Source organism: Callospermophilus lateralis, chromosome 17 (assembly GCF_048772815.1).
Source record: "Callospermophilus lateralis isolate mCalLat2 chromosome 17, mCalLat2.hap1, whole genome shotgun sequence".
NCBI classification, from domain to species: domain Eukaryota; kingdom Metazoa; phylum Chordata; class Mammalia; order Rodentia; family Sciuridae; genus Callospermophilus; species Callospermophilus lateralis.
In genome coordinates this window covers 51,482,868-51,510,332 of record NC_135321.1, presented here as the reverse complement: position 1 = coordinate 51,510,332, position 27,465 = coordinate 51,482,868, and the positions used below count along the sequence as shown (strand labels likewise).

At 42.3% G+C, this 27,465-nt stretch overlaps 1 protein-coding gene across 16 annotated transcripts in view; it reads left to right on the top strand.

Annotated features, from left to right (window-relative positions):
- The window catches only part of Dlgap1 (DLG associated protein 1), a 364,173-nt gene that overhangs the window by 279,952 nt on the left and 56,756 nt on the right, over positions 1–27,465 (top strand). For 12 of the 16 annotated variants that reach the window (XM_076836478.2, XM_076836477.2, XM_076836483.2 and 9 more), the window contains 2 exons: positions 12,065–12,435; positions 21,991–22,082. In XM_076836478.2, the coding sequence (XP_076692593.1) occupies positions 12,065–12,435; positions 21,991–22,082 (463 nt within the window). The remainder of the gene's footprint in view (positions 1–12,064; positions 12,436–21,990; positions 22,083–27,465) is intronic. The other 4 variants (XM_076836479.2, XM_076836491.2, XM_076836492.2 and 1 more) reach the window with 1 other exon arrangement.

The following is a 27,465-nucleotide window of genomic DNA, read 5'->3' as shown; positions in this document are numbered from 1 at the left end:
ATCTAAAAGGAAGTGATCTATCTGACTCACTGGTAGAAATCACTTTATAAAGTAATGGAACAAATGGAAATTTAATCCTCACAGATGAAACTGCCAGGGCAGTCATTTGTGTACATGGATGACTCAACAGCACCTGTTAGAGAAGCCGGGAAAATGAGCCGTGAAATCCTGGTCACATTCCCAACTGCAAGCAACACTCCCTCCTTGGAAATTAGTAAGCCCCAAGTCCTAAACGCCCTGATTTCAACATGAAGGCTACGATTGACTTTAGCATTGGCCAAATGATTCTTAATCAGAACCCTAGGTTTTTAAATCTCTAGTATTAAATGATGGAGGCAAATACTGGCTAAATATCTACTTTCAAGATGATCCTTTGAAACTGATTTCAGGCAACTGCTGGTTTTACATATGGAAACCTTCAGTTTCCAGTATTACTCAACTTACTGTCAAACTTCATTAAAAGTACATATTACAAGCTTTAGACCTGAACCCCTGGCCCTAAACCTTCTGAAATGACCTTCATCCAAACATCATTTAGCACCCTCTAATCTAGTTAATTAACGGAACTTCCTGAAGAGAACAGTCACTTTGATCTGAACCTCATTTTTCCTTTCCAGTTATTTTGAAGCAGAAGGAAGAGAGGCCCTCTTTTCTGGGCTAGCTGGAGCTACCAGAAGCTCCTTCAGAGACCCCAGGGTGGAAACAGACCTGGGAGGAAGAAAGCAGGTTCAAAACACTGCCCTGAGCATTTTCGTGGGTGTTTGCCCCACACAGAGATAAAAGAGTGAAGGTGTGGCTGGGAGGCATGCTCTCCGGGAAGCTGGGCCTGCAGGCTGGAAATCTTTAGTAATCTTTGCAAACAGGCTCACTGGAAGACAGCAAGGCAGTTAGAAATGCTTCAAGCCTGAGAGAAAGGTGTCTGCATATACAGTTCAAATTCAGATAAAAATGGAAAATGTCAGTCACTGGCAGCAGGAATCCCCAGTCTTTGCATTCATTGCCATCTGCCCATCTGACTGGGATGTGAAGGGATTGGGTGAACATTGCTAGAGCAGTTCTTGCTTTTTAACTTATTACTTAAAAAAAAAAAAAAAATCCTTAGCCGCAACCTAGATTTTACCCGAAAGCCGGAGAAGGTTTTTTTTTAAGGTGCTAAGTTATAAAGTAAGACGTTCTGGGTCTTGACTTCCACTCTGTGGTTTTTGGAAGACAAGTCCAGCCAAGATCCCCTTCCGCGGCAAGCGCCACTTACCTTGCTGCCCAGTAGCCATTGAGTATGTACGTGTTGTACCAGGTTTGGCCACAAGGGGACTGTCGAGAGTAGGCTTGCCGGCAGCAATACTTTGTTTTCTCAGACTTTGGAGTGGGAGGGATGGGGGTTGGGTGTGGGGCCGGTGTTGGGGGGGGGGGTGGAGAAGCAGCTGGCTTGGGAGAAAAAAAAAAAAAAAAACATTTGTTCCCTGAAATGATGCCACTTGCCATTTTATAAGTCAAAGGTTGCCCCGTTACCTGTTGCCAGGTTCCTGAGAATGCTCAGGGAAAATGTGGGAGACCAGGGCACAGCACCAAGTCCTTCAGCCTGGTAGGTTTCAAGCCTTTTTGACTGGGGCTGGCGCTGACATTTGGAGAGCAGCTGCTGTGGATGGCCAGAGCATTGTTTGGTTGTAGTTCTAACAGAGGAGTGGCTGCGTCTTACATCATTTCCAGGCATCAAGTGCCTGGGGCTTTTTGCTTTTTTAAATGACTCTAACTTTCTGATCCCTCCCTCCCTGGATCTTTGTACAGTACACACACTGTGCAAAACAGCCTCACCTCGGGAAGCCCAGGTTTTGTAGTAACTTGTTAAAACAACTTGGATGCCTCTTTAAAAAAAAAAAAAAAAAGAAAGAAAGAAAGAAAAGAGAAAAGAAAATGTGACTCTGAAACAAACCTTTCCATTCTTCCTTCTGAGAACAATGTTGGGTCTGATTAGCAGCCGCAGCCCCGTTCTCCCCAGAAGAGGCGGCTACTATCAGCTGAATAGATCTCCAAGCCAGACATGCCGAGGCTTGGGGCATTTGTCTGGCATTAGGAAGTGTCTGGAATACTAGTAACTACCAACTGGCAAGGCGGAGGACTGCAGGAGTTATTGCCCTCCCCTCCCCCTCCCCCTCCTGCTGTTCCCTCCCCTCCCCCTAGGCTCCGACACAAGCGTGCTCTTTTCTGCTTTGACTAAGAAAAGTTGCACTCGTCATCTCTGTGGTTTCCGTGGAGGATGGCGTTAGTGGAAATCATTCTCTCAGCCACTTCCCTGGAGCCGAAGTTAATGGGAGAGGAGACGACTATGGGATGCGCCATGCCTCACGGAGGTGGGCTGGGAACCCAGGGTTTACTTGTCACCCGCCCAGGGAACCTCACATCCTGCCTTCCTTCTCACCACGGACACCTCACTTTGGGTGGCCTGGAAATGGGAAGCTGTAAATATTTTGCAACAAGGTAGTGATTTTATTTTTACCCCATGTATTTTGTTGTGCAGATTTTTTCTCTTTTTGTAATATTTTGCTTTATTGATTGATGGATTGATTGGTGCTGGGGATTGAACCCAGGGCCTTGTGCCTCCAAGGCAAGCACTCAACCTATGAGCTATATCCCCCACATTTTTAATTCTTTAAAAATTTTTATTTATTTACTTTTGCAGTGCTGAGGATCCAACCCAGGGCCTTGCCCATACTAGACAAGTGCTACACCTTTGAGCTGCATTTTTTTTCCTTCTGATTTTTGCTATGGTCCTCCTGCTCATCTCAAACTGCTGGGCACGGTGGGTGGGTGGGTGGTGCAGGCCTGTAATCCCAGCAGTTTGGGAGGTTGAGACCAGATTGCTAGGTGAGTTCAAAGCCAGCCTCAGCAAAACCAAAGCTCTAAGCAACTCAGTGAGAGCCAGTCTCTAAGTGAAACACACAGTAGGACTGGGGATGTGGCTCAGTGGCCCTTGAGTTCAATCCCTGGTACATCACCCCCAAAAAAACAAACAAACAAAAATTCCAGGGCTCAGGGAATCCTCCCAGTAGCTGTGACTAACAGGCCCACACCACCACACCTGAGTACAAGATTTTAAATCATAGCTGGTGTACTCCTTGTTGACCACTGGGAATTCTTCGCTCACTAAACTTTTTTCTTTCTTTCTTTCTCTCTATCTTTCTTCCTTCCTTCCTTCTCTCTCTCTCTCTCTCTCTCTCTCTCTCTCTCTCTCTCTCTCTTTCCTTTCTTTTCTTTTCTTTTCTTTCTTCTTTTTTTTTGGCGGTAGGGATTGAACCTAGGGGCACCTTACCACTGAGCCACATCCCCAGCCCTTTTTATGTTTGATTTTGAGACGGTGTCCTGATGAGTTGCTTAGAGTCTTGCTAAGTTGCTGAGGCTGGCCTTAAACTTGTGACTCTCCTGCCTCAACCTTCAGAGTATCATTCACTAAATTTTTGATGAGTTCTTACAGGGTGCAGTGGGCTTGTTGTTTTTTACTTTGATGGTGTGTGTTAGGGACATGAATACCAGTGGTTTGGGTTAATGAAGAACTGGAATGTGCAGCTCTAAGTATTCTAACTTCACCACTTGGTAGATATGTGACATAGGGACATCAAATCATTTCTTGCTCTTATTCCTGAAAGCTCGGTGCTGGTCCCAAGGCCAATCCAATGAGGAGGATGTAGTTTTGAGAAAAAGGAGAGTTATTTTATTGCTTTGCTAGCAAAGGAGAAACACAGGGCACTGCTGTCCCCGAGGCTGTGATTCTCACTGTCAAGGGGTGATTCAAAGGCTACATTCCAGGTGTGTCCTGTCAGGGGTCATAATTCACTTGTAGACTTTAGAGATAGCCCCTTCTTAGGTCCTCTCCTACCATCCTGAAGTCGATTGCTTTACTCCTGTGGTGTGTTTGCTCAAGGACAGATAACTTGGCCTAGGATGGGAAGAAGGTTTATCTTGTTCCCCCCACCTTATAGGCAGGGAGTGGGGAGAGGGCGAAGAGAAAGGAAACAAACCAAAAAAATGTTCATTTTAAAATAAGTCTCAAGGGTTATATTCAAAGCATGAAGTGGAACTCCTGTTACCCTCTAAACCTTAACATTTCCGTCGATTGAATAGTGACAGTGGGACCCTCGCGTTAAGTTCTTAGCACAGTGTCTGGATCTCTGAAGGTTAGGAAGATCTAATCTTGGCATGGCGAGGAGGGTCTGGACTAATTCTGCAATCTCAGCCTCTCTCTTGTCACCTGAGCTTGTGTGTTTTCCCAGTGAAGGACCTGAGCCAGACCACTGGTCTGTCTGGCACTTGACGGGGAGGGGAGTCCAGTCTGCCAAGGCACAGTGCCATGAACAGCAGGACTCTAAGATTCACAGTGAAGTGCAAGACTTCTGGGCCGGCCTGACCGGAAACGGCAGCAGCAAACTTTTCTGTTAGCGGTTGCATTCTCCCCGGGTTCAAAATACTTCCCCGGGATGCCAGAACATTTGTCATGACAACCGAAGAGCCTGGTTGCGACTTCTTCCCCTAGCCTCTTCTTTGGGATTCCTTCTTCAACTCTTAGGCATCTGCTTTTCAGATTCTCTTCCAGATTCCATTCATATTTATGAAGCCATAGGGTCTTCAGTTTAAAAGAAATCTTGTCACCAAATTCAACCGTCTGTCAGTTGTTGGTACAATTTCTATAACCTCTCAGACCAAAAAAAAAAAAAGAGCTGATCTCTGCTTCTGTATCTCCAGGGACTGAGAGCTCACTCCTGGGTGAGGTCCTCATATTCCATGTTTGGATAGCTGATGACTATCTTTGTCTTCTTTTTTTTTTTTTTTTTTGGTGCTAGAGATTGAACCCAAGGATGCTTTCCCACTGAGCCACATCCCCCCAGCCCTTTTTATTTTTTATTTTGAGACAGAGTCTTGCTAAGTTGCTGAGAGTCTCACTACCTTGCTAAGTCTGGCTTCAAACTTGCAATCCTCCAGCCTCAGACTCCTGAGTTTCTGGGATTTCAGGCCTGGGCCACCAAGCCTGGTTTAGAGGATTTTTCTTTATGACTCTCTGACCTCTTATCTTTGTGGTTTGGGTTGGGGACTTAACACAGAAGTCCACGCTGTACTTGGGCAGCCACCCTCCAAATCAGTGAATTCCTCTGTCTTCCTTCTTTTCCAAATGAAGTATGCCCTTTCCTTAAACCCATCCATTTCTTCTTAAAGCAAGGTGCCCACGGCTGGGGATGGAGCTCAGTGGAAGAGCAATTGCCTAGCATGTATGAGGTCCTGGGTTTCATCTCTAGCACCGTATGAGAGTGGAGAGAGGTACGGGGGAGCCAAGGAGCACAGAATAACACACAGCCCAAAGATCCTCCTATTATTCTGGATACCACACTTCCATTCTTAATGCCTTTTCAGAAATAAGTACCTTACCTGACATTCAAACCTCAGGTCCAGTCCCCATTCTGTGTTACTGCAGTCATCTCTTTATATCCCTAACTCAGATGCTTCACATTTCATTTTCCTTTTGACCTCTTCTCTTTTCTTTTTCTTTAGGTATCAGGGATTGAACCCAGGGGTGCTTAACCACTGAGCCACACCCTTAGCCCTTTTTATGTTTGATTTTGAGACAGGGTCTCACTAAGTTGCTTAGGGCCTCACTGAGTTGCTGAGGCTGGTTTTGAATTTGCGATCCTCCTGCCTCAGCCTCCAGAGCCTCTGGGATGACAGGTGTGCACCACTGCACCCAGCATCATATTGCCTTCTAAAGCACCCTGTAGGCTCAGTTTACCTCTCTGACATGTTCTTCATCCTACTTGCACGGCCTCTGTCTGCACTGTTCTCTGAATTTGCAAATGTCTGTATAGGTCCTTCCAAGCTCTCTGTGGTGTGGGACCAGTTTTCTGTTTGATCTTCCATCTGTTGTAGATCAACACTCGGATAAAATGCAATAAAGATGAATTACCAGAAAAAGGAAGTTTAAAAAACAAAGACACACTAAAACCTAGCCCACTGTTTTCTTTGTATTTCATTCAACAGACGAAAGACTATAAAATTGCTAGAAAGTTTCTAAAAGCTTACTTTCAGCATTCAGGGCACAGTGCATGCACACCAGGTACAGTGATCTGTGAACCAGCCCCATTCGGCCGGCAGCACTTTGAATATCTCTCTGCTCTGTACACAGAAATGCTTCAACTTACTGATTTACAGCATCTGTCAGTTTTTATGGTGTAAATACCCACACCATGGTCAATTTCAAGTTGAACACAGAGCTGGGAAGAGATATATACAATCAACTTTAGCAAGTGATAAGAGTGAGTTCCAACACCCCCCCATCAATGCCATTCGATCTTTAAAATCTTTGTAATAAAAAACTTTCCTTTAGAGCATTTATTATACAACTGCTGTTTATCTAGACCAAGTCAAGAGTCCATCATGTTGCCCTGAGCAGAAACTAGACTGTGGGTTGAGGCAGCCCTTCCCTCTGGTGGTCTTCAGCGCTGTCAGAGGAAAACATCTGGTGCAAGTCACAGCTAATCCAAAGGTGGCCCAGTGCCTGGCAGAAGCTGCCACTTCTCAAAGGTGATCAGATCACAGCTTGCTTCATAACGCGGGATAACACGTCATCAGAAAGAAGTCGTTTGACTACGACTGTATCTAAAATTATTATTAACTTTAGATTTTTAACAATTTCTTTTTTTAAAATTAGTTGTTTATGGGCCTTTATTTATTGAAAGGTGGTGCTGAGAATCGAACCCAGTGCCTCACACATGCTAGGCAAGCGCTCTGCCACTGAGCCCCAGCCCCGACAGTTTCTTTTTGTTGTTGTATCATGCTTGTATCTGTAGTTCCTCAAGGACTTTCTCTTTCTCTCTCTCTCTCTCTCTCTCTCTCTCTCTCTCTCTCTCTCTCTCTTTTGTGGTACTGGGGATAAAACCCAGCAGCGCCATACCACCGAGCTACAGCCTTAGCCCTCTTTATTGTATTTCAAGACAAGGTCTTGCTAAGTTGCCCAAGTTGGCCTCAAATCACTGGGATTATAGGTGTGTGCCACCATGTTCAGCATGTATTTTGAAAAAAAAAAAAAAATATATATATATATATATATATACACACACACACACACATATATATATATATATATATATATACACATATACATACATATATATATATATATTATTGTTGTGGTTTGCATTGCTGAGGATCAGACCCAGGCTTCTCCTAGGAAAGCACTCTGAGCCACTACTGAGCCACTCCTTAGCCCCTGAAAGAATTTCTGAAATCCAGTAACCAAGGACTGCTAAACAGTTTCTCAACATAGCTAATTTATGTATATGACCCATTAGCTTAGCCAGTAGGAATTTATTAAGAAGTCAATACACCTGGGCGTGGTGGCACATGCCTGTAATCCCAGTGGATCAGGAGGCTGAGGCAGGAGGACTGGGAGTTCAAATACAGCCTCAGCAATTTAGTGAGGCCCAAAGCAACTTATCGAGACTCTGTCTCTAAATAAAATACAAAAATGGGCTGGGGATGTGGCCCAGTGTTTAAACGCCCCTGCATTCAATCCCTGGTACCAAAAGGAAAACGGGTTGGATTCCACATCTGTTTTGTGACTTCCTGATACTTGTATGCTCTTGATCACAAAAGATACCCAGGGATAAGACAGTGTAGATATTTTGCCAAAAAACCTTCACCACTGCAGAACAAAATAATTCCTGGTTCAGCCAAAGGACTGTGGCTTGCAACACTAGCACTAGCTTTCAACGCAAATATAGACAAGGCGGAACAGTTAGCTAGAAGCAGACATGATAGGAAGCTGTTCTCATTTGTTTTTCTCTGTATCTCTGTAACCTTTTTATTTAATTTTAATTTAACATAGTTTTACAACTTATGAAATCAGATGTTAATACCAGCTTCTGCTTGTGCTGTCCTCTGCAGTGTGAACTGAATAAAAATAATGTCATTGGCATCTGCAGCTTTGTATCTAGGGACTCATCTTACCAATGCATAGAAGTCCTGTTGCTGGTGGCACAAGCCTGTGTCATCCTAGCAACTCAGGAGGCTGAGGCAGGAGGATTGCAAGTTCCTCTGCAATTTAGCAAAACCCTGTCTCAAATTTAAAAATTTTAAAAAGGGCTGGGGATGTAGCTCAGTGGTAAAGTGCCCCTGGGTTCAATCCCAGCATAGAAGGAAGGAAAGATAGAAGGAAGGAAGGGAGGAAGGGAGGGAGGGAAGGAGGGAGAGAGGGAGGGAGGGAGGGAGGGAAGGGTAGGAGGGAGGGAGGGAGGGAGGGAGGAGGGAAGGGTAGGAGGGAGGGAGGGACCAATAGGAGTTCTTTCAGCCAGGACCCAGAGGAAGAAGAGAAGTCGTCTTATTTGAAGTGAACAAATAAACATATCAGGTTAAAGAAAAGCAATAAGCATGATTTAAATACATCATTTCTTTTTCAAGTTCCACTTGATTTAAGGGAGCATTTGTGTTTTTAAGTCATTCTTTTTAAGAACGTTCCTCTTAACAAATGAGGTGTCTCACCGTGTAGAAGCCACTCAGTTTCCCTTTCTGTTTAGACCAGACGAGATTTATTAGCTTGTCTTTCCCCTCCATGGGCCTCTCTCTGCCTGCTGGTACTCAGACCTTCTTGGTGGGTTCCAAATCACCCCTGGTGATGAATCCCTGAGAGTCATATTTTTAGAAAGGACACCCTTAGAAGAAAGAGCTCAGGGCTTAGCCTACAAAGCTAGGAAAGAGTGATCCTGGGAAAAATGGAGAGATTTAGTTGAGTGAGTTTCTGAAGCACCCTTGGAGTGCCAAAGAATTAGGAAGTGACCTGGCACCTGTAATCCCAGTGGATCGGGAGGCTGAGGCAGGAGGATCACAAGTTCGAGGCCAACCTCAGCAATTTAATGAGGCCTTAAGCAACTCAGTGAGACCCTGTCTCAATAAATAAATAAATAAATAATAAGCTCAGAATGTGGCTCTGTGGTTAAACACCCCTGGATTCAATTCCTAGTGCCAAAAATAAATAAATAAATAAATAAATAGGAAAAAAAAAAGGTAAAAAGATCCAAATTCCTTTTAAATTCCTGTTGCTGAGGCTGGCTTTGAACTTGCAATCCTCCCGCCTTAGCCTTCCGAACCGGTGGGATGACAGGCATGTGTCACCATGCCCGGCTCGTGGCAAGAGCTTTTCTGTATGTCAGAGAAACAAAATAGTATTATAATGGGCTGCATTGTTCAATTTTGATTATCCATACTGAAAGAGGAAACTGGTGAGAGCTACCGATAAGCAGTAAATAAATAATCAAAAAGATCAGACATTGGATGTTGGAATGTGTTATTTAGCTTCCTTGCGACATGAGTGGGTCAAATGACCTGAGACTCCATTTTGAACTAGGTCATGGTTTCACATTGTAAAGACAAGAAGTGACGCGAGGATATATTTTCACTAGATTCAAATAGAGAGAGAGATTCTATTCTAACTCTGTCTCCCCCACCACCCCGCCTGTATACCTGGGACTGAGCAGGCTGACCACCCTTCAAACTGTCCTGGGAAACTGAGGTAGCTCCCTGATGGGTTAAGTGCCTGAAATGCAATGGAGTGGGGCAGCAGATAAACATCGTTCCTGTGGACGTGACTTGGCCAGAGGCTTAACTGAGGGCTAAGGGGACGAACCTGGGGCTGGGCTGGCTCTCTGCTGCTGGCCCTCCGGGGACACTCCGATCTTCCACTGGTGGCATCCCTTCTCAGGCATCTTGGCAAAAAATGAGGAAGCTGGATGGTTATTGTTACTGTGTTCAAATGGTAAAGGTGTATGTTTCAGGCAGTAAGTGTAAATGGAAGGTTTTCTTGGAGTGAGATTCTGCCAATCAATCATCCATCTAGGTAACTGAGAGGTGACCCCATTTATATATATATATATGTACCCCTACCTTCTGGAGAGCATAGATGACATTGTAATGTGGCATTTGCATGATTTATTATTTCAATTCTCAGGCACTCTCTGGGAAGTAGCCCATTATAACTTCTGCTTCCTCTCTCTCTCTCTCTCTCTCTCTCTCTCTCTCTCTCTCTCTCTCTCGTCCTATTGTCACTAGGACCCGCAGGCTCCTGGCCTTTCACTTTCCTTTCTTCTCTCTTAAAGAAAGAGAGAAAGAAAGAATTTTTTTTTTTAATATTTATTTTTTAGCGAGCGCGCTACCGCTTGAGCCACATCCCCAGCCCTCTGTTTTCTCTCTTTTGCTTAAGAAAATTATTCCCAAATCACAGGGCGGTGGAGAGCAGGTTAGCATGATAGGATCTTTCTGTTCATTGTAGGATATTTTGAGTGGCCTGAGGAAATATTGGATTTGATTCAGTGATATGGCCCAAGTAGCAGCTAGAACCATAGGCAACAAGTCTGGACAGGGTAGCCAGGTCTAGCTGACTCAAGGAAATGACAGGAACTTCATCTCTGAGTGGAAAAGCATGGAAGGGGACCAGGTACAATGGTACACACCTGTAATCCCTGCCACTCTGGAGGCTGAGGCAGGAGGATCCCAAGTTTAAGGCCAGCCTCAGCATCTTAGCAAAACCCTGTTTTCAAAATAAATTTAAAAAATTTAAAAAGAGCTAGGGATGCTGCTCAGTGGTAGACAGCCCGGTCTATTTTGTTCAATCCCAAGTACTGGGGAAAAAAACAAACAAACATGGAAGGGGTGGGTGAGAAATAGTTGCAATTGTTTTATGAGGTGTTTTGTTTCAGGGCTCAACCCCAGGGCTTTCCACATCCTAGGCAAGGGCTCTGCCACTGAGCCACACCCCCAGCTCTCAAATTGGTTTTTAGGAGAACTACACAAAAGTCTCCAGGAAACTGCTTAAGGAATTGTTTCTTACTGATAGGCATTCCCACTTGGAGACTTAAGAGTTTTTTGGTGTTATTTTTTTTTTTCTTTTGTATTGGGGATTTAGCCCAGGGACACTTTACCACTGAGCTACATCGCCAGCCCATTTTTAAAATTTTACTTTTGGGACAGGGTCTTGTGAGTTGCCCAAGCTGGCCTCAAACTTGTGATCCTCCTGTCTCAGCCTCTCAAGTTGTTGAGATTACAGGTGTGCACCACCATGACCAGCTTAATGATTCTTTTTTAAAAAAAAAAAAAATTTCTGTATTTTTCTAAATCATGCTCTACAAATGGAAACCTGAAAGCTAACTATTCAGTATTATTCAGTATTACGATCAGATAGTGATGCTTCAGTGGGAGCCTAGGGAGGACCTTAGAGAAGGTACATGGATCCAGGGCCTTGACTGGATGGAGTGAGTGGCCCTACAGGAAGGCCTCGTGGGGATGAGGCTCAGAAAAACCAAACACATCCTCAAAGACTGATTTACAAACTAGCGTGTCAATTTATTTTTACCCATAGGTGACTTCTGTACAGCACATTCCCTCTTAGAAGTTGCACTGAGAAAATAAAAAATGTAAAGCAAAAGTTTGTGTAATGAGCGCCTACCCAGATAAAGGAAGAGAGGAAGGGAAGAGGGAGGGAGGGAGGGAGGAACAGGGACTAGAGGAAGGGGCGGGAAGGAAGCACCTTGCAGGAAGCCAAGATGGCTGCCAGGCCTCCCCCAGGGCAGCTCCTATTGTCACTAGGACAGCAGGCTCCTGGCCTTTCACTTTCCTTTCTTCTTCTTTCAGCATTTAGTTACCAGCCACCAGGGTGACTCTAATGACTGACCTCTTGTAGCTGTAGCTATATTGAACGTGCTCCCGAGAAAGCAGGGGCTCCCCTGACTTTGCCCAGGCTGCCTGAAGATTTCTACGGTGGGCCCATCCCATGATTCTCAATTTCCATTTCAGAAACTTCCATGTCCGAGGTCGGTGTTTTCCCATCTCTTCCCTCAGTTGTGTGGGGGGTGTCCCCTCCTGGAGGCCCCCCAGTCTCCCCAGCAGGGATCTCTCTTGGTCCGTCCATGGGCTTGTTTTCGTGTCCAGTGTCTGAAGAGTGTCTTGTGTTCCCTGATTTCCAGTGGCCGTCAGTTACAAGATCAGAAACGCCGACCCATGCAGGAATCACAGTGTCTCTGTTTTCACTGTCTTCCAGTGTCATCATGCATTACAACATATAAGAAGACACCACCTCCAGTCCCACCCAGAACTACCACGAAACCTTTCATTTCTATCACAGCCCAGAGTAGCACAGAGTCTGCGCAGGATGCCTACATGGACGGACAGGGCCAGCGAGGGGACATTATCAGCCAGTCTGGACTCAGCAACTCCACAGAAAGCCTGGACAGTATGAAGGCTCTGACAGCCGCCATCGAGGCCGCCAACGCCCAGATTCACGGCCCCGCGAGTCAGCACATGGGCAATAACACGGCCGCGGTCACCACCACCACCACCATAGCCACAGTCACCACAGAGGACAGGAAGAAGGACTTTAAGAAAAACCGATGCCTGTCTATCGGGATCCAGGTAACGGCCTCCCTTGGGCCCTTTGAAATGGGAACCACAACTAAGAAATATGCACATTTCTTTTTCTATCCAGAAGTTTATTATTTTGTCATTGACAACACTATAGCTATATGTAGGACCAGATTTGCAACAACAACAAAAAAGATTGGCTCTGGATTCCCTATACGGGTAAATGTGACCCCAAATTATGAAGAGATGAGTTGTTATTGACAGCTCTTGTTTTTATTCTCTAAACTGAATGTGTGACTTGAACCCTAAGCTAATTTAGGGAACATGAACACCATCAAACACAAAGTGCCCTTCGATTCCTAATGAGTCTCATACGGGACTGGACAGCCAAGAATAGCCAGGGTCATCCAGTGCCCTGCTATGTGTCCAACCCTGTTGAGTCACCATGTGGAACACCAGTGCGCATCTCTCCTCACCGATGTGGGAGCGTAAGGCTGGGAGCACAGTGGTGTTGAAAGCCCAAACTCATGTCCCAGCGTCACAAGCAAAGAACGTGCATCACTTTCAGCCTAGCTGTTGGCTCTTTGATCACGCATTTCATAAAAATCGTGGACCACTCTGTCAGTTCACTGTTGGCTGCTTTTCTGAGACAGTTCTGATCTGATTTCCCCTGGTGTTTTGTTTTTGTTTTTTCTCTTGTGGGTTAAACCCACAGGCACTTAACCACTGAGCTATATCCCCAGCCTTTTTTAAATTTTCTTATTTTGAGACAGGGTCTCACTAAGTTGATCAGTTGCTGAGGCTGACCTCAAACTCATGATCCTCCTGCCTCAGCCTTCAGAGTCGCTGGAATTACAGCCATATGCCACCACGCCTGGCCAGCCTTATCTTTTTTATTTTTTGATAATAGGAATTGAATTCAGGGGCACTAAAAAAAACCCCACTGAGCCACATTGCCAGACCATTTTTTCTGTTTGATTTAGAGACCGAGTCTTGCTAAGTTGCTTAGGTCTCCCCTAGGTTGTGAGGCTGGCTTTGAACTCACGATCCTCCTGCCTCAGCCTCCCAAGCCACTGAAATTAGAAGCATACACCACTGTGCCCAGCCAGTCTTTTCTTTTTCACGTGTTTATCTTTGGTTACCCTACAAGAAAGACTACCTTCTGTCAGAGAAGATTCATTCCTTTTCTCCATCTCTGTTGTGCTGCCTCATTCTGCAGGTGTTCACTGAATAGTAACTTCTCAACTTGGCCTCTAATCCCCGCTGAACCAACTCCACGTATATCTAAAAGCCAGGCGTAGGGTACCTTCTTACAATGGCTGATGTATTTTCACAATCTGTTCTGCAATGCTTACTTTGAAAAGGCAATTAATCTTTCTCTAGTGGCAACGGGTCAAATGCCTTTTTATAACCTCCAGGTTACCATAGCACAAGTTGTCAAGTTTCCTAAAAGAGCTTGGATCAGTGAGGCTTGGGAGTAGATGATACAGGAGGAGGCAAGGCCCCAGCCAGCCTGCTGCCCACATCTCTATTTCCCCCAGAAGCCAAGTCCTCTCCCATCACCCAAGGATTAAGGAGCAGGGAAGGACAGAGGCTGGCCCTCTGTGTGGTCCTGGGCAAACCATTTAATCTTCCTGAGCTTTAGTTTCTTTGTCTCTCCTTCATAGGATGATTTGGAAGATCTAGTTTTCAAAAATCTAGCTTTCTGTGTTATTTTTTAATGTTATTATTATTATTATTATTTGTATTTAATTTAGAGACAGGGTCTCACTAAGTTGCTTAGCACCTCACTTTTGTTGAGACTGGCTTTAAACTTGTGATCCTCCTGTCTCAGCTTCCCGAGCCTCTGGGATTACAGGCATGCACCCCCGTGCCTGGCTTAATGTTATTTTTTAACCCTAACAGAGTTACAGTTTAGGCTGATGAAAAAATTCTGGAGATGGATAATAGAGCTGGTTGCACAAAATGTGAATGTACTTAATGCCAGTGAATGGCACACTTAAAAAGAGTATTAAACCGGGCGTGGTGGCTCACACCTGCAATCCCAATGGCTTGGGAGGCTGAGACAGGAGGTTCGCAAGTTCAAAGCCAGCCTCAGCAATGGCGAGGCGCTAAGCAACTCAGTGAGACCCTGTCTCTAAATTAATACAAAAAAGGGCTGGGAATGTGGCTCATTGGTCAAGTGACCCTGAGTTCAATCACCGGTACCCCTTTCCCCCCAAAAACAAGAGTATTAAAATTGTATATTTTATGTTATATATATTTTGCTATAATAATAGAAAGTTGCCTTCCTATCTGGCACATAGTTGGTACCAAGGCGTGTTAACCTGTTTCTACTTCCTCAACATTTAATTCATTTTTTTCTTTATTTTGTATTACTTTCAGTAAGTAATACATCTCTATTGTTCAAAATTCCAAACTTGTTCTTAAAAAGTGTACAGTGACCAAAGATACAATCAATATTTGCATCTCTGTGCAGGCATGTTTTGTACAGTTTCAAGCAAATTTTTTTATTTACTCCTTTTTTTAATCCAGATATTAGCATACGCCTCACACTATTCTACATTTTTTGCCTTTTTTTTTACTTGACAATGTATTTTGAGGATAACTATTTGTTAGTCTTGCTTTTCTTTTTTCTGTTTCTCTCCCCCGCTCCCCGCCCCCCCCCACCCCCCGTAATGGGAGATGAACTCAGGACTTCACACGTGCTAGGCAAGCACTGTATCTCTGAGCTACGTCTTATCTCCTAATTTCATTTTATTTAAAAGCTTCTATGTGCTTATTTTAATCACTTCCCAAGTTCTGCTGGTTTGTCATATCTCCTCCTTGCCAAATAGTTCTAAGAATAAGGCATTTGTATATATGAAATCCAACTTCTAGTATCAATATTTTCATCCAGTAAGATGGGTGAAAATCCACATGTAGTGTTGGGGAGAAAAGTTTTTACTCTAGAAATTATTCCATTGACTAAAGGATACTTTAGTAAATGAAAGAAACTGTTTTGGCTCTTCCTTCAACTGTCTTGCTCTACTATATAAATTATGGTAAAATACTGATACTTGATGATATTAATGTGTTAGTTAGTTGTCCAGTACTGTAACAAAATACCCAAGGTAATCAACTTAAAAAGATGAAAGGTTTATTCTGGCTCACAGTTTTGGAGGTTTCAGCCCATGGTCAGTTGGTCCTGTTGGTTTGGGGCCTCTGGTGAGGCAGCATACCATGGCAGAGAGAGTGTGATGGTATAAACTGCTCATCCCATGGTGGCCAGGAAGAGGAGGGACTGGGATCAAATATCTCCTTCAAGAACACGCCCCATATTACTAGAAGACCTCCCAGTAGTTCCCACCTCTTAAAGGTTCTAGCACCTCCCAACTGTGCCAAGCTGGGGCTAAGCCTTTAACACCTGGGCCTTTGAAGAATATTCCACATCCAAATTATAGCAATAAGTGTCTCATTTAACCAGTACTGCCACTCTGTGCATGGTTTATTATCATTATTACTACCCTTCAGATGAGTACTGAGAGACTGAGTAACTTGCCAAAGGTCACTCACCTTATGTTGACAAAATAAAGACTATACCTCAGTATCTAATGTCACCACATCATACTGCTTCAACAATGGAGGATAATAAACAACTAAAAATTCAAACTGCAAAATATGTATTGGATTTCATTATGTAGAAATATAATTTAAAAACTAAACTGGTTGCGGTGGCTCACGCCTGTAATACCAGCGACTCAGGAGGCTGAGGCAGGAGGATCAAGAGTTCAAAGCCTGGGGCTGGGGATGTGGCTCAAGTGGTAGCGTGCTCGCCTGGCATGCGTGCGACCAGGGTTGGATCCTCAGCACCACGTACAAACAAAGATGTTGTGTCCGCTGAAAACTAAAAAATAAATATTAAAAAATTCTCTCTCTCTTTCTCTCTTAAAAAAAAAAAAAAGAGAGAGAGAGAGAGAGAGAGTTTAAAGCCAGCCTCAGGTGAGGTGCTAAGCAACTTAGTGAGACCCTGTCTCTAAATAAAATACAACATAGGGCTGAGGATGTGGCTCAGTGGTTGAATGCCCCTGTGTTCAATCCCCAGTACCCAAAGCAAAAAAGACTAATCCCCCAAATACATGACATTAGGATATTGGACTCCCTCCCATCCCTTTACCTCTTTAGGGGTTCCAAACTTATCCTCACACTTTTAATTTATTACACACCTACTAGCTGACATTATAACCATTTACTCTATAACCTATATGAACTTGAGCCAATTATTTCTGGGTCCCAGTTTCCTCGTCTGGTAAATGAAAACAATAATTGTTCTTATTTCATTTGGTACTTTATAGGATACAGTAAAAATTGAGTAATAAGGCTTTAAACACAGTACATGCTGTAATAAGGGCTTAACAAATATTAGATTTAGTTGTTATTATTAATATTATCCTCCTTTATAATCACCATTAGCCAAATAAACTAAGTTGCTTAGGGTCTCACTAAGTTGCTGAGGCTGGCCTTGAACTTTGGATCCTCCTGCCTCAGCCTCCCGAGTTGCCAGGATTACAGATGTATTCCACCACACCCAGCACTTTCTCAATTTTTTAAGGAGATTTAATGGTTCTGCAATTTCTTTTGAAAATTTTGAAATTCCCTTCAGAAATTTAAGGCGATTACCTTAGATATCATATATGAAAAGTGGCTTTTGGCCTGATGATGTAGTTCGTTGATAGAGCACTTGCCTAGCCTGAGGCCCAGGTCCAATCCCCAGCACCACAAAAATAATATAAAATAAGAAGAAAGGCAACATTTGTTAGTATTTGGATCTAACTAAGAAGGAGAATCACAGAGATAAACTTCACAGGCACTGACTCAAGCTTGGAAGGCACCAACATTTTGATGCGAATGAGCAGGCAGTTTGGGTACATGGGGTGAGGCTTGAACCCAGAGGACTCCATTCTCATCCTTGAGGCCCCTGCTTCTTTTTTTTTTTCCTGTTTTCTCTGCATTCTGGAGGTGATTTTGATCCTACCGCATGGTGTAAGGCTGCAGCATTCTGGTTTGGCTGATATCCTAAGCGTTTTTAATTTACACGGGTCCAGCCATGTGGAATCGGTTAGAATCCTATTCAGGAAATCAGAAGCCAGGCTCATTTTTCAAATGGAAGCCTGCTTCGTGCCCACAATTGGTTACACAGAGATGGGAAGGCTGAGAGCAGTAAAGGGATACAGTAAGAGTGACCATTCCTAGAACCAGGGGAACACAAGGGGGAAGGTGAGGTGGCCAGGATTTAGGAGCTAAGCTCAGCAGGAAGGCCCTGGGACAGGCCCTGTGCCCACAGTGCTGGGGCAGCCATGACCGCTGGAGCTGGAGTTCTGGGGAGTCCAGGGCAGCTGGAGCTGGGCTGTTGAAGGGGGCTGGAGGCTGGAGCTGTAGCCACCCCCAGGTGGAGGGAAGGGAGGTGCCACAGAAGTTGGAAACAGGGCTGCTCATGGTGGTGCACACCTATAATCTTAGTGACTGGGAGGCTGAGGCCGGAGGATCTTAAATTTAAGGCCAGCCTCATCAATTGAGCAAGAATCCTGTTTCAAAATAAAAAGGACTCAGTGCTAAAGCACCCCTGGGTTCAGTCCACAGTACCACAAAAAACCACTGAAAACAGGAAAGAAGGTCCTCCCCACCTTCTTTTTTTTAAAATATTTTTTAGTTGTAAATGGATCTTTTATTTTACTTATTTATTTATGTGCCCAGGGCCTCACACATGCCAAGCAAATGCTCTACCACAACTCCAGCACCCCCACCTTCTTTCGTTAGCTTTTTCTCTCTTTTTTTTTTTTTTGTATTTTATTTAGAGACAGGGTCTTGCTGCCTTGCTGCGCTCCTCAGGGCCTCACTGAATTGCTAAGGCTGGCTTTGAACTCCTGATCCTTTTGCCCCAGCCTCCCAAGCTGGAATTACAGGATGTGCCACCAAATCCAGCAATTTTTTTCTTAAAATTACAAAACGAGCCGACATGATGTCACACGCTTACAGTCTCAGCGACTTGGGAGGCTGAGGCAGAAGGATTGTACATTCAAGGCCAGCCTTCTCAGCGGAGTGATCCTAAGCCACTTAGCAAGAAGTTGTCTCAAAATGAAAAATAAAAAGGACTGGGGATGTGGCTTGGTGGTAAAACACCCCTGGGTTTAATCCCCTGTTACCAAAAAAAAAAAAAAAAAAAAAAATGATTTATGTGATAGAGTGTATACAGAACAAAATATGAAATCCCCCTTCTTCCCCACCCCAACTCCTACTCTAGCTCCACTTCCCCCTAAAATGACCACTGGCAACAGTTGGTTACACTGCCTTCCCACCTTGACAGTAGTTCACCTTCAGATGAGTTTCACATGCTAGTTTGGGGAGTCTGACTTCTCTCCATCTAGATATGTGTGACATCTGTCATCCCTTAATTTATGTTGCAAAGCAAGAATAACTGAGCTTTAAACTTCATTGTTCACAGTATGCAAAATGCAACTGCTTTCTCCTTCTTCAAATTAAAAAATAAAAGGGCATCAGGCTAATTGGGAGGCACTCCTAAGATTTAGTGTTTCATTTCCTTTACTGTTTGTCCATTTGTGCCGAGACATAATTTATGTCCTGTGTGAAGAAGAAGTACAATGGCAAATGATGAAACTTGTCTCTGACAAATCATCTTCCCTAGAACAACACCACCCAAATAAGTGGATTGTTAAATGATGTTTAAAAAGTTCTCTGAAAATAAAAAGGTCACCTTCTCTCTGACTCCCAATTGACTTGAAACAATAAGGGAAATTGCAGGTGATAGGTCCGTTGCATTTGGGCCTTGTACTTTTCTTTTCTTTTTTGATGTCCTTGAAATCAGCATCAATGTATATTTGGGAAGAGATGGTGAGGGGGGATGTAAGTCCAAACTAATGAACCTACCAAGTTCATTTCATTAGATCCAAAAAAGAATAAATATTGCAGTCATGTTTTCCACACATTGTGCATTAAAACTAGGAATTAACCAATCACAAAATCTAACTATTTGAAAGTTTTAAAACATCTAAATAACACTAGAATTAAAGAGAGAATTCTAAATTATTATGAACTGACAAGTATCCTGTAAATCACTGTAGGGTTTAGCCAGAGCTATCATCTAAAAGTTCACAGCTCTGTGTTCTTTTGAAATTAAAGAAGAAATTAATCAAGAAATTAAGGAAGAAAAAAGGAAGAAACATTATAAATTAAACATTCAATTCAAAAAGCCAGAAAAAGAAAAGCAAATTAAAAGGAAGACATTACTAGTAGTGAAAGTAGAGATGAGTGCATTAAGAACAAAACAAAGCAATGGTAATAATGAAAACAGAACAGATAACATTAAACCAAAGTCAGATCTTTGAAAAGACCAAGTAAATAGACAAGTCTGACTGAGAGAGAAGGAAAATGTCAATTAACAGTATTTGGAATGAGAAAAGAATATGATCTCCCCACAAAACTACAAAAGATTCTTGGTGCCAATTTAATGTTGGCAAATTTTAAGTCAAATTAAATAAACATACATGTGAATTGATAATACTGATGCAAGAGAAAGTGTAAAATCTAGGGGAAGAAACCTCAGAATAAATTGCAAAAAAAAAAAGAAAAAAGAAAAGATGTCTAATACTGTAAAGACTTAGATGATTTTACAGAAAAGATTTTTCCAATGTTCAAGAAGTTAATAATTCCTATGGGTTTTATTTTTGTTTTGTTTTGGGATTTTTTTTTTTTTTTGAGGTACTAGGAATTGAATTTAGGGGTGCTTTACCACTGAGACACATCCCCAGCTCTTTTTATTTTTTGTTTTGGGACAGGGTCTCGCTAAATTGCTGAGGCTGGCCTTGAACTTACAATCCTTGTGTCTCAGCTTTCTGTGTAGCTGAAATTACAGGTGTGTGCCATTGTGCCCAGCTGTTTACATTAAAAAAAAAAAAAAAAAGAGGAAGAAAAAAAAGAAAGAAAGAAAAATACAGGAAACTTACCATGGATTATATCAAGATTGATTACAAAATTATAGTAGGAAGAGGAGAGGGAGGGGCAATAAGGCCAGTAGATCAATAGCCGTAAAGAGGTCTGAATGTAGAAATTTCTCTATATATGAGAATGTATGGGCAAATGTAGATGGGTAAAGCATGGTATAAAATAAAAATATATTTAAAAGATGAATTAAGTACTAAATAAATTAACTGATGACCCAAGTGGGTCAGGGAATATTAGATGTCTATATACATCTTCCAGGCAAACATGTAAGGATGGTGGATATTTAAGAACTAAATATGGAAAAAACAAAACAAAACACACCTGGAGAACCTGAAAGTATAAAAACAAATACAAGCGAACTTTTAAAACTATGTTCAGAGTGAGGAAGTCCTTCCCAAACCATAAAAACTAAAGACAGATATGTAATAAGATCAAGGACAAAGTTTAAAAGACTAGGAAACTTATGTTTTCTTTATTTTAATTTTTTTTTTTTTTTTTTTGTGGTGCTAGGGATTGAACCCAGGGCCCTGTGCATATGAGGCAAGCACTCTACCAACTGAGCTATATTCCCAGCCCTACATTTTCTTATATATAGTGTAGAAAATGTAAGTTTCCCAATGTTTTTAAATTTATCTTATCAATATATACACACACACACACACACACACACACAAATATATATGCACATATATACACATATACGCACGTATATACAGGAATATATGTATATATGTATATATGCCCTCACCCCCAGTATTTGGGATTGAACCCAGAGGTGCTCTACCAGTGACCCACATCTTCAGCTCTTCATATTTTTTATTTTGAGACAGAGTCTCTCTTAAGTTGCTCAGGGCCTTTCTAAATTGCTGAGGCTGACCTTGAATTTGAGATTCTCTTGCTTCAACCTCTCAAATCGCTGGGATTACAGGCGGGCACCACTGCAGCCTGCAATTTGCCTCCATTTTTAGTATTTAATCTGCTAATTTAGAACTTCCAAGAACACATTTCCAAGTAACACTACCTTCTAGTGCAGTACACAGAAGTAATTAATCACAGTCACCCCTCTGTATCAATGGATCCAGGCAACCACAGATCAAAACTGTCTTTTAGAAAAGCATCTGTATTGAACACGGACAGACATTTTTCCCTTTATGATTCTCTTGAACAATACAGTACAATAACTATTTACATAGTACTAGGCATTATAAGTAACTTAGAGACGATTTTTAAAATATGGGAGGATACACATAAGTTATGCAAATGCCAATGTGATTTTATAGAGGAGATGAGCATTTGTGGATTTGGATGGGTATCTGTGGGGATCCTGGAACCACTCCCCTATGGATACCAAGGGACACTTGTACTTGGAAATTCATGGAGGAATCATAGACCTTTATCTGCCACCTTGGGAATGAATAAAATTGCTTTGTATTAAGATCAGCAGAGTCAAAGGTCTTGCTAATACAGTAGCGATGGCTCTTATCAGGTACACAAATATTGAACAAAAAGGTTACGAATCACAAAATTTTCCAGTAATCCTGCAGATGTTTGTTTTTCAGACAAGGTGACTGAGTTGGAACAACTGAATTTGTTTGATGATTTCTGCAGGTGGATGATGCTGAAGAACCTGACAAAGCAGCAGAGAATAAAGCACCCAGCAAGTTCCAGTCCGTGGGCGTGCAAGTAGAAGAGGAGAAGTGGTGAGTCCACATGTGTTCATCTTTTCTTGTCTTGGTGTTGGCAACGAAGATGAAATTATTAGTCCCCATGATAAACCTACACAAGTCAATATTCTCCAAGGCTCCACTAGTTTGGAGGAGTACTATGAATAAACTTAGGCCAATATTAGCTGATTCCCTCTTAAGCTTCATTCTAGACACTTCTCCATCTAAGTTTTCATCAGAATAGATGTTTAAGTGCATCATATTCACACACACACACAAAAAAAAATTGAGATTGGAATTGTACTTTTATCCGGTACAATACAATGCATATAGTATGTTGGATTTGCCAAATTTCTTTATATATTTTTTTTCTTACTACTTAATAGTGTCTGGGGTTTATTATGTGCTCAATGAATGAAGAGAAGGAAAAAAAAAAAAAAAGAATATTCCCTATTATTATCCTAAACCACCAGTTCCTTCAGATTGCTCTTTAAACTAAGCTTAAAGTCTTAGTACCTAAAGTGGGACTTTTAGGGTTTCATAAGATCACAGAATTCAGGATCTGGAAGGGATTTCTGAAGCTAGCCCTTTCATTTCACAAATGAGATTTTGAAGGAGAGGTATGTGAGTTTCTCAGTTGAACTTTGAGGTTCTAAATGGCATTTGCGCTCTATTTATAGTAGTACCCAGCTTTCAGCACCATGCTTTGCATATATTGTAAAGTCTGGCTGAATGAAGTAAAAGTGGAGTTATGGTAGAATAAAGAGCATTGATTGTGAATCAGAATTCATCTCAATTTTACCATTAACTTCCTGTGTGTTAATTAGAATCATTTGGGCCAGGTGTGGTTATGGATACCTATAATCCCAGTGACCCTGGAGGCTGAGGCAGGAGGATCCCAAGTTCAAAGCCAGCCTTAGCAACTAAGTGAGGCCTTAGGCAACTTAGTGAGACCCTGTCTCAAAATAAAAACTGAAAAGGACTGGAGATGTGGCTCAGTGGTAAAACGCCACTGGGTTTAATCCCCAGTACCAAATAGTAGTACCAGTAGTAGTAGTAGTAGTAGTAGTAGTAGTAGTAATTATTATTATTATTTGGTTGTCATTCATTGATTCATCCATCAGATATCCATTCAATAAATATCAGTGGAATGATTCCTATATGCAAAGCCACATATGTAAACTAAAAAGAAGTCAGGCATCAGGCTATGGTGCAGTTTAGTGGTAGAGTGCAGATGTAGCTCTGGGTTCAATCTCCATCACACACACACACACACACAAAAGTCAGACATTTTTCCATTAATTCATAGAAGAGGTCCTATCTTTTTTATTTTTTCTGTGCTGGGATCAAACTCAGGGCCTTTCACATGCTAGGCAATTTCTTTGCTACTGAGCTATATACACCCAGCCCAGTGTTCTTTTAGAATCCCTGATATTGATTGGGATTGTACTTTTATCTAAGAGACACGCGCGCGCACACACACACACATGATTATACAATGCTGGAAGCTCAGAAACTTGGTACAGCCCTTGTGGAAATTAATGGGACACAAAACATTTATGCACACACATGACCCAGTTAATCATACTGATGGGGCTGTCTCCAATGAAATCACTCAATAGACAGTTCACAACTGTGGAACATTATCACTGCAAAAGAAATACATTAATTATCAAGTATCAAACAACAATAGCAGGCTTTTAATTTTTAGCCCATCAACAAGCTAGACTATTATACGGCTTAATTGATACCATTAAATATCATTTATAAAAAAGGAAATCACCATGATACAATGTTAAGTGAAAAGGTTCAATGCATAATATCCATTCACATGGACCAGGGTTGAAATGTAATATGTAAAAATGATAGTTTTCATTTCTTTTTTTCCCCTTACTCTAAAATATTCACTTATTGACTTTAAATCTGAATTTTAGTAAGCATTATTTTTATGCCAACCCTTCTAAGCATGTGTTCCTTTATTAAATATTTTATTTTTTGTGTATGTGGTGCTGGGGATGGAACCTGGGGCTTCAAGCATACTAAGCAAGTGTTCTACCCGTGAGCTGTACTGCAGCCCTGACAAGTGTGTGGGTGTGTGTGTGTGTGTGGGTGTGTGTGTGAAGTATGAATTTAATAGACCTCAATGATCTCCTCCTGGTAAGAACCCCTGTTCTTCCAACTGCCTGCCAACATTCCAACCTGCTTGTTTTTCTTTTCTTTTTTTTTTTTAGAGAGAATTTTAATATTTATTTTTTAGTTTTCGGCAGACACAACATCTTTGTTTGTATGTGGTGCTGAGGATCGAACCCGAGCAGCACGCATGCCAGGCGAGAGCGCGCTACCGCTTGAGCCACATCCCCAGCCCCCTGCTTGTTTTTCTTAATGGTATAGTGCTTAAGAGCTCAGATTCTTGACCCAGAACACCTATCCCCAAATCCTGGATGTACCCTTTCCTGGCTGAGTGCCCTTGAGCAAACGACTACATATTTTTGTGCATGGCTTCCTTTTATGTAAAGAGGGGATAACAGGCCATTTCTAGTCCAGCCTATCAGGAGCTCAGAAGTCACCATTCTATCCTAATAACAAGTGAAAAATCTGAACAAACTAAAAAAATCAACAAGTCTTCTTATAAATATGAGAAGGGGGAAGTACAGAGCAAATCACCCCTGCCCCTCTGCCCCTCAAAAAAAAAAAAAAAAAAGTCAGAGGCTGGAGAAACAGAGAAAATCACAACTTGCTGGAAAAGAAACCAACAGGCAGAAACCACTGCAGCAACCAGAGGAACTCTAAGCTGTAACTGAAGAATTAGGATCCTGGGAGTTATAAATTCCAGGGAGTCCAGTCAAGGGGAGGCCCCCAGGGAGCCCACCTCCAGGAGCTCTACTGGTGGATACTGAAGGGAAAGTCCCTTGCTCTTCCAGCAAGCAGGGAGGAAAAAGAACCATCCTGAACGCCCAGCCCCCTGCTCTCCACAAGGCCTGCACCCCCACAGAATGTTTTACCAGTGCTTCTGCCTGCTGGGCTTTCACAGAGCCTACTAATCCACCTGGGGGAAGGGCGCGCTCAGCTCCACCTTTCCCCAGCTCCACACAGAGAAAGGGATAGTCCAACTCTAGTTCCCATTAGCCACCTTGTCCCTTGTAAAGGAAAAGAAAAGCTGAGTAACCAGTGCAATCGGCAGTCCAGGGGACAGGGTTCCCCACAAAATGAGACTCCGTCATAGTACTGTAGAGACCCTCCCTCCCCATACCTCAGCCCTACAGTGCTAAAGGCCTACCTACCACGGTTTGTTTCACACAACACATCACGTTCACTTTTTTAAAAATTATAAGGTATACTACAAGGTTTAAAACTCCATTTGAAAAAATAAAAATAAAAAACAAAAACAAAACACCATTTGAAGAAATAGAACAAGCATCAGAGCCACAGTCTGATAAGGCAGTAATGCTGGAATTACCAGACCAGGAATTTTTGTTCTCAAATTATGGCTAATGTGCTAGTGGTTCTAATGAAAGAAATAGAGAACATACAAAATGGATGGATAATGTAAACAGAAAGATGGAAATTTTAAGGAAGAATAAAAAAATCAACGCTAGAAGCTGGGTGTGGTGGTGCACACGCCCGTAATCCCAGTGGTTTGGGAGGCTGAGGCAGGAGGCTCTCGAGTTCAAAGCCAGCCTCAGCAAAAGTGAGGTGCTAAGCAACTCAGTGAGGCCCTGTTTCTAAATGAAATACAAAATAGGGCTGGGGATGTGGCTCAGTGGTCAAGTGCCTCTGAGTTCAATCTCCAGAACCCCTCTCCTGCCAAAAAGTAAATGCTAGAAGAATGTCAGCCAGGGGTTGTAGCTCAGTGGTAGAGTTCATGCTGAGTCTATGGGTTCAATTTCCAACACCAAAAAAAAAAAAAAAAAAAAAAGGGCAGGGGAGAGAGAGAGAGAATGTCTTTAAAGTCCTCCTTAGATGGACACTAATCTCTGAAGTTGAGGATAATAATAATCTCTGCATTTCTGAGCTTGAAGAGATAATAATATAAACTTCCCAAACTAAAAAAGCAAAGAGAAAAAGTCTGGAAAATAAATAAATAAATACCAGACCAGACTATGGGAGAACTGTGGGACAACTACAAAGGATGCAGCGTACAGGGGAGAGGACTACCAGAGGGAAGGAAAGGAACAGAAGCATACTTGAAACAATAATGACGGCGAATTAGTCAAAATGTCAGACATCAAACCAAGATCCAGGAAGAACATCAAGCAAGATAAATGCAAAACCAATCAAACTACAGTAACAAAAATCTGCACAAGCCATGTCATAGCCAAACTTGAAAAAATCAAAGAACAGGAAAATTTATCTTTTTAAGAAGCTAGAGACAAAGCTAGAGACAAGCTAGAGACACCTTATCTATACCTTATCTATAGAGAAGGAAGGGTAAGAACTACAACGGACTTCTCCTCAGTAACCACACAAGAATTGAATGAAAGGTTTAAAGTGTTGAGAGAAAAAACAAACAAAAAAAAAACAGAAACAAAACACCAACTTAGAAGTCTGTACTCTGTAAAATTCTTAACCAGCAAAGGGGAAGGACACGCCTGTGATCACAGTGACTTGGGAGGCTGAGGCAGGAGGATCGTGAGTCCAAAGCCAGCCTCAGCAATGGTGAGTCATTAAGCAACTCAGTGAGACCCTGTCTCTAAATAAATACAACATGGGGCTGGGGATGTGGCTCAGAGGCTGAGTGCCCCTGATTTCAATCCCTGGTACCTGCCACCCCTAAAAAAAAAAAGGTGTGGGGGGGAAGTACAATACAGACGTTCTCAAACAAAAATTGAAGGAATTTTGTCACCAGTGGTCCTGCCTTGCAAGAAATGCTGAGAAGTTATTCTGACATAAGGAAAATTATATAGGTCAGGAACTAAAATTTTTTCAAAATATATTTTTCTTATTCTTCATTAATCTAATAGATAAATTTGTTCAAAATAATAACTGACAAAGTATTCAAATGTGTGTGTGTGTGTGTGTGTGTGTGTGTGTGTGTGTGTATTATATAAATAAAATCCCTGGGTGGAGGAGGAGGAGGAGGAGGAGGAGGAGAAAGAAGGAGAAGAAGAAAGAAGGAGAAGGAGAAAGGAGGAGGAGGAGGAGGAGGAGGAGGAGGAGGAGGAGGAGGAGGAGAAGGAGAAGAAGAAGAAGAAGAAAGAAGAAGAAGAAGAAGAATCCCTTTAGATGTAAATAGTCTAAATATTTCATTAAAAGACAGAGGTTGCTGGGCGTGGTATTGCAAATCTATAATCCCAGCTATTCTGAAGGATGAGACAAGAAGGTTTACCTGAGCCCCCAAATTCAAACCAGCTTAGGCAACATAGCATAATCTTCTCTCAAAAAAAAAAGACAGATTGTCAGAGTGGATCAAAACATAGCT